General features: G+C 32.7%; 1 protein-coding gene across 1 annotated transcript; it reads right to left on the bottom strand.

The window, feature by feature from the left end:
• On the bottom strand, positions 659-2,716 carry LOC104750704 (transcription factor bHLH30-like). Its single transcript, XM_010472544.2, has 2 exons — positions 1,870-2,716; positions 659-1,343 (listed from the first exon to the last, which is right to left on the bottom strand). Exons 1-2 carry the CDS (start codon positions 2,473-2,475, stop codon positions 858-860), a joined length of 1,092 nt encoding a protein of 363 aa, XP_010470846.1. The 5' UTR covers positions 2,476-2,716; the 3' UTR covers positions 659-857.

Below are 8,200 nucleotides of genomic sequence, written 5' to 3' on the forward strand. Positions count from 1 at the left end.
ATTTCATGCACCAACCTAAAACTAATTGGCGATGTACTTGATTTCACGCACCAACCTAAAACTTTACTCATAGACTAATTTTAACATGTGTAAATTATTAATTTATATTGTTTAACTATCGTGATATGTTTATACAACTTTACAGAAAAAAGGAACCATAAAAAAATCTTCGGAAAATAATAGAGTCAATTTGGCTATGTACCAATAAAAACTGATCGGCTATGGTACTCGTGGTCACATGTCTACCCTTACAAGTTCATGAAAATTTATATCAAGCAAAATATTTGAATATTTTTTAGGTCTAATTCTTAAAACATGGCTGTTTATTAGAAATGGATAAATGTAAAATCGTTACACGAAAAAGATTCTACAAGACACATAAATACATAAGGCAAAAGAGTCAGAGAAGCATCAACGTACGAAACTCAGAATCCCAAACTTGTCTCTTTTTTGTTTTTCCCCGGACAGAACCCGACTAAATCAATTAATGATACACATCATCTTTGGTACGTTTCCTGTTCTTCTCCATTGTCTCTTTTTGTTTCACTCACAAATTGCAAAAAATAACCAAAACCCACCAAACAAAAAAAAAATTCAAATCCTCCCACGGCCAAATAAAACGAATTTTGCAAACCCATGCATTGGCCATAAATAAATCATATCAAGAAAACAAACTCATCGATACAAGAGTCCAAGACCGCAACGGATACAAATATCTCCGTTATACATACACACAAACACACATATCTATAGTAGTATAACGTGACGTACAACATTTATTTCCATAACCATCAAACAACACACACGTTTTGTAGATACACCGAAAACAAAAAAGACAGCGATTAAGTAAATATTGATTACCTCTGATGATGTTGTTGTTCGACGATAGTGATAGTGTTGTGACTACTCATTCTCTGTCTCTTAGCATTCCCAGAAGAAGATGATTCCTCCACGTTGCTCTTCTCCATCAACGCCTTCAAAGCCTCCTCTATCGTCCCTATGCAATACTCTTCCTCCACTTCCTCCCCGGAGCTCTCTTCTCCGGTGACGAACAACACGTTCTTGACTCGTCCCCCAACAGTTGTTATCTCCGCCTTGAGCGTTTTGAGACGCATCGCTTTCAACGTTTTGATCATGTCAGGCAAAAGATCCGACCTGTCTTCACAACAAAGCGACGCTTTAATTACAAATCTGCCATCTCCGGTCTCTTCCTCCTCCGTGAAAGCTACTGTTAACTCGTCGCTCTCCGTTGGGACAAGATTTGTCTCAGAGATCACTAAAGTCTCTCTCTTCAACTCTTTCACATGTTGGATCACTTCAGCTAGTAACGACGCTTTATCCGTCTGCATTATAATTTTATTTTTAAAAAAAACAAAACATAAGTATTTGTATAGTTTCGAGGAAGAATAAATTATGTGGTCGAAGAAATTATGATTTGGTCCGGCAATAAGGCTTTTTATTCTTTTTAAGCTGCGCCGTTTGTTTCTCTTTATTACATCAATTAACCAAACGACGACATAGACGTTCCATATTCCATATGTAACTTTTTATTTATACTACAGTCTCTGACTGATTCTCTCTCGGGACTTTAACAAATACACAGAAGATCATTGATCAAAACAGAAGACCTTTGAATAACTTATCAAACCTTTTATAAAAACCTAAATGTAAAAAAAAAAAAAAGAGACAATATGTGACATGAACTTTCATGTCGCAGCTACTATGTTTGTCCACTTCAGCTCTACATTGTTTTTTAATATTCTTTTCTTTTAAAAAAAAAAATTCAGAACATCCGTTTTGAATCTTAACGTTGTGTGATGATGAATGATGATGATTTTTTTTTTTTTTTTATAAAAAATTTAGACTTACTTTGGTGGTGTTGGGTAATATGCTACGGAGCTTAGCGAGATGATTATTGATTCTCTCTCTTCGTCTTCTCTCAGCTTCACTATGACTCTTTGAAGCAGCTAAAGCTTTAGCGTCCATGATCTCTTGTGCTGTCATCTTCCCTAACTCAGCTTGTAACCCAAAAGGACCAGAACCAGCTTGCACCACCGGACCTAAAGCCTCGGACAAGATCCGAAGCTGTTCATGATGATGATGTGCTGCTGACGTGGCTCCACCAAAACCCTCGTACCCGAACTGTAATCCCTGGCCGTGATGAGCTCGATTTCTGTTGAAGAAACTTCCGTAGAAAGATGCTGGAGTAGACGAAGGAGGAGGAAACTGATCGAACGGTGGTTGGATCGAAGTAGCTGGAGGGAGAGACCATATTGGGGAGACAGAATCTTGAGAGAAGATAGTGAACCCGGATCCAACGTTACCGGATGCTCCAAAGGTTTCGGATTGAGAGGGATCGTGATGATGACGATGATGATGAGAGATGACTTGGTGGAAGAAGAGGTCGTTTTGGTAATTTTGTATGTTGTTCATGGCTCTAGAACTGTCTTCTTCTTCTTCTTTCTTTCCACACATATCACTTGTTTTTATGAAGACACAAGAGTCTTCATCTTTCAACTCTTTTTTTCTCCTCTCTCTCTCTCTCTCTCTATATATATATATATATATATATATTATATGTGTAAAAGAATGGAAAGGTTGGTAAAAGAAGGTAGGAGAAGAAACAAAAGTTGAGAGAGTTAAAAAGAGACAAAATATTGCTTTCAAATGTTTATAGACGCAGACATATATAGGAAACTCTTATGCGTTTGTATCCTATTCCTATATCTATGGTTTGAAGGATATAAAGAGGTTGCAACTTGTGTATTGTGTTGTGGTGGAGTTATTAGAAAAGCAAAAAAGGTATTGGGGTTTAAGATTCTTTAGATTATCTATCCTTTTATTTACGAATTTAGTACTTCACTGTCTATTTCTAACTTGCAGATTAACTTGGTTTGGTTATAATAATAAAATCTACATTAGAGCACTAAAATAGTTGATAGATACCACATAACAAAGGTAACACATTTGTAGGTATCAACATAAAAATTTGATAAGCCTTTTAACCAAAAAAAAACATAAAATTTTGATATTTTGTTCTCTTCTATATTAGACTACTAAAACTAGTTAATACTTATTAGAGAGCAGATAACATTGTGGAGGATAGTGTTTTGTTTCTTCTTTCTTTTTTTCTTTGGTCAAAAGCATTTCTCGTTGATGTAAATCCATAATGATAATATTAACCAAGACATGTAGTCTAATATTAGTTGATACTAATATCGTGTTATGTTACCATTCGAATTCAAATTCAAATTCTCATGACTTTGTTCGATTGATAAGTCCAACGAGATTTAGTCTTAATGAATTAACGGATTAAATGAGTTAGGTTGTAATAGATACTATATGGGTTACCTGTTTCCTCCACATTTTTGTTAAAGACAAAAAATATATTAAATATTTGTTTTTAGATTCATCATATCATAATATCATCATACCATCATTGTCATATCATCATCATACAATTTTGCAAAATTTTAAAGAAAAATACGATGTTTAAAATCAAACATAATTCTCCAACTACATACTAAAAAGGATTCCACATTTTCTTGCTAAACAAAAATGATTCTGCAATTTCTTGTCATATTCAATTTTTATTTAAGAGCAAAATTTCAGAATTTTTTTGCCTAAAAGACAAAGATATATATATTTTTTATTTCTTGGGAAATCATACTGTAAAAATGATTTAAAAATCAGTTGAAACAGTAAATTTACCAGATAAAAAGGAGATATTTTGCAAAAAAAGAAAAAAAATCATACAAATCCACAATTTTTCCCTATAAATGATGATGACGACGATGATGCATGGTATAACGATCATGATATTATGATAATGATAAAGTGATAGTACGATGATGATGTGATGACAAAGATTGTATGATACCGATTTTATGATAAAATTGTTAACTATGAAAATTGTTTATATGATATAGTTATTTAATAGTCTAAATTGTTTAACCCCTTAATCCATCAAATTATTAAATTAAATAGATCATGAGTTGACCTAACCTATGTGGTAAAATGGTTTATGTTGTTGACCTATTTAATATTCACCCTATTAATAATATTTTAGGTAAAAATTGGATTATACTACCCATTTTGACACTCATTAATAAATAAAGTTTAATCAGAATATTAATTAGAGCAAATGCATTGGAAGTTTCTCACAAAATTTTCTCACTTAAAAAATAAAATAAAATATAGTATAATATTTTTTATTATGAAAGTTTTTTATATAAGATAAGAACGATTCTCAAATAATAAAATATTATTATTTTATATTTTATTAATTCTTTTGTTAGTGAGAAATATGGTGATAAACTAACCAATACACATGGTCTTAGTATATGTTTACAAATAGTCAAATACTAGTGTCTAGCTAGTGCTAATGATAAACTGATCTTAAACATACAACTGTTTTAAATTTGTGGAACGAAGTTCTTACATGACATAACGTACAAAATATTCATTATATATTGGTCTTATATAAATGGACGTGTAGATCTGGAGATGTGTATAAGTATATATAGAAATTATTTATACGATATATTATGGGTTTTATAGACATGGGTGTAATATAGAAATATACATAATTAAATTCGTATCATATTTCAAGAATAAACATTTACAACTTCTAGGTTTTTCCTAGATAAAAATATTTATATACATGCAATAGTATGTCCATATAGATGTATGGATCATGGATGGTTTGCAACTTGGAAAGTTACTCTGCAAGTCGTCTTTGCTTTCAATTTACGGAAAGCTCAACTAAGGAGTGTAGCTATCAGGAGAATAAAAATTACTAATAATTTCTTAGTATATAGTGATCGGGTCCAAAACTTTCTTTAAATCACATCCTCTTATCGAGTAGGATATAGGGGAACTTGAGAAACACTATAACCGAAAAATAAATAAACAATAAGAAAAATGAAAAGGGAAAAAAAAAAACAGAGTAAACACAAAACACACAGATTGTCGGACCGACCAAAGACTCAAAAAAGGCTGGCCATATCATCATGACCTTAGTCTCAAGCTTGCAATCCAAAAGCCCTTTTGCTTTCCCTTCGCACTTTCATTTCATTATAAAAGCTCTTAATAAATTTTGTCTTTTTAAAAATTATTGTTTTTTTTCCTAAATAGTACTAGTATATACTTTATTCTTCTTTACCAATTTATTTATTTATTAGATGAGTTATAATACTACAATACCGAGTCTCTGTATTGATCACATGTATATACACACAAATACATGCACGTGGGCGTATTAACAGATATGTATCTTTAGGTTTTTTATTTATGTGAAGAAAAAGTATAATATTAACGTGATGGATACTTTCTCTCTACGACTCGATCTCTAGAATGTTACGCATATCAATGACAAAAACACGGTTCACACTAATTTCAGATAAGACGACCTTTTATTTTTGATTCTTGAAATCTCTATACTATATTGTAACGTAAGAATTCCCTAACATTAAGTTAAGAAAGATAGGTAGAGAAAAGGCTTGCCAAGTGTCTCACTGAATATTGAGTTTATACTTTTTGAGTAGATTATAGTATAAAATTAAACATCAGAGACTGTTTAAATCATATCTTAAAGCAAAAAAAATGTCAATAAAAGTCTGAAAAAGAACAGAACAATTGTGCATAGCAAAAGAAAGAAAGTAAGGAGCCAGTTTTGTTCATGAAAACAAAACCAGTGCTCTTATCTCTTGAGCTTCATTTCCCACGCTAATCCTTTATGGCTTCCCCAAAGACCTTTTAATCATTTTGTCTTGGAACGTACTCCATTTCTCTCTCTCTCATGCACTTTATAACCAAATTTAACATATCGAAGTTGTAGACAAAAATAAATACTCCATCAGAATAACCATTAGAGGCTTGATTTTATTTTTATTTTGAATTTTAAACTCCACGTCTTTCGATTTTGCTCCTCTATTCATGCTTCCAGAACTATTTCAAATTAACCAATGCCAATTACCATACTGTATTGATTTCGATTGATTGGAGAAGAGAAATATCTTTTGTTGTTGTTTTTGTTTTAATTAACGAATGGAATACGACAAGAAGGAGAAGAGGACACATAAATGTCACATAAGGCAAAGAATATGGGAAAACAAGTGAGGAAAGGAGGAATGATGAGATATGTTTCCATTCACTTTTTCAAAGACGCACGCACATTTTCCCTTTCATATTCTTCAACTCCTCTCTCTCTGACTCTCTCCCCATAATACTATAGGAGTATATATAGACTATATAGTCTTAGAGAAATTATACCTTTTCAAGTTTTCATTGACTAAAACTTTACTATTCTTTTCTACCAAACCGCATTCGTAAATGTCAGCATTTTTGTTGAAAATTGTATTTCCGCTGAATTAGCTCATAGTTGTCATAAAACTTCAGAAAAATCAATAGAATTATCAAGCTAAAAAAAAGACATAGCAAAGACAATTGATCAAGGTCAAACCACTCGTAAGTTTTTGGTTTCGGCTCATAATCTCTTGTCGGATAGAAAACCAAACAGTGTAAATCAGTTTTGTTAGGCCGTCGTATCCCAAATTTAGGACTTCCTTTTAATGAGTTACAAGTAGAGCCAATGGTTTCTGGTGATAATGTCTTTCTTGGATTCACAGTTTTAGTTATACGTTGAAATACAAATGTTTTATATTGATATATATATATATATATATATATATATATATACATATGCACATCTACGTATTTTATGGGGAAAAGATCAGTGAAAGAGAAGAGTTCTGAACAAAAGCAAATAAACTATATAAAGAGGTTGACCGGCAAAGTGCGGACAAAAACGCAGTCTTTGTAAGAAGTTTGGTTAACAAAAGTAAGAAGAGGCCAAATCATAAGACACAACGCATTGGTTTTTGTTTATTAACCCAAAAACAAAATTCACACTTTTTTCTTTTCTTTTTGAAAAAGTTATGATCACACTTTTATTTCTGCGTCTTACTTTGACCATTCCATTTTCCACAGGCTCCAGTTTTTACCAATTTGGTATAAACATTTTGGTGCCTTTTGTTTCGTTTTACACAATATATTTATTGGACCCCCTTATATATTCAGAGTTTCAGACGATGCAATTTCGTTTATCATCTAGTGGGTTTCGGAGTACCCCGCACTCGTGTTTTCTCCGTTTCATTATATATTAAGTCATGTGTTGTATGATGGGAGAAATTTGAGAAATCTGTTAATGATGATCAGGTATAATTGGCATAATTTGTTATAAACTTATTTAGATACATCTCATGTTCAAACATTAAAGTTTTGTATTTAATTTTGTTGATCACAATACATATAGATTATATTTTTGTAGTTTGGATTAGTGTTATTGGGAATCACCGTTTAGATTCAAAAACGGTTGTGAATGTTGGTATATGTTCTGCACTAATAGCGTGCAATGGCTGAGCATGGGAACGTCGGACTACATGTGTGGAAGTAGAAGTGGATTCGGAGATAGTTGTTGGTTTTCTTAAGACAGAGATAAGTGATTCTCATCCGTTGTCTTTCATAGTATGGCTGTGTTATAGTTTTTTATCAAAAAACTGGATAGTTCGCATTACTCATGTATATAGGGAGGCTAATTGTCTTGTCAATGGATTAGCGAACTATGCGTTTTCTTTGCCTTTGGGTATTTCTGTGTTTGATGTTGTACCCGAGAGTGTTATGTCGCTCTTGGTGGATGATGCTAGTGGGTCTACACGACCATGGAATGTACATTCATAATTTTTTGTTTCTGAATAAATAGCGGAAGACACTGTCTCCCTATTTCTCCCAAATAAAAAGGTTTTTCTTCAATGGTTTTTTTGTTTTGTTTTTGTCGTCTAAACTTCATATACTAGTTCACGGTTGAGAACTCTCTTCTAGAGAGAGCCAATGAAGAACCGTCGAACTTACATGGGAAAAACAAAACCCGCAACCTCGCAAAACAAAAACAAAACATTTCGCAAGATGATCAGCGGAGATATTACCACTACGAGGGATATATCTAATAATAAAAGAAGAGAATAAGTCCTTGTAATACAAAAAATCCTTCAGCTCTGCCGCAAATGCAGGCCATGCCTCTGGGTTTGAAGTCAAAGCAAGAAGATCTGAACAATCTGTCATAATGAGGATACTTGTCAACAGAATCGCCAATAAGCATTTCATCGCCCATAAAAGAGTCTCCAACTTGACATGAAGTGGG

Source organism: Camelina sativa, chromosome 16, assembly GCF_000633955.1.
Source record: "Camelina sativa cultivar DH55 chromosome 16, Cs, whole genome shotgun sequence".
Lineage (NCBI taxonomy): Eukaryota > Viridiplantae > Streptophyta > Magnoliopsida > Brassicales > Brassicaceae > Camelina > Camelina sativa.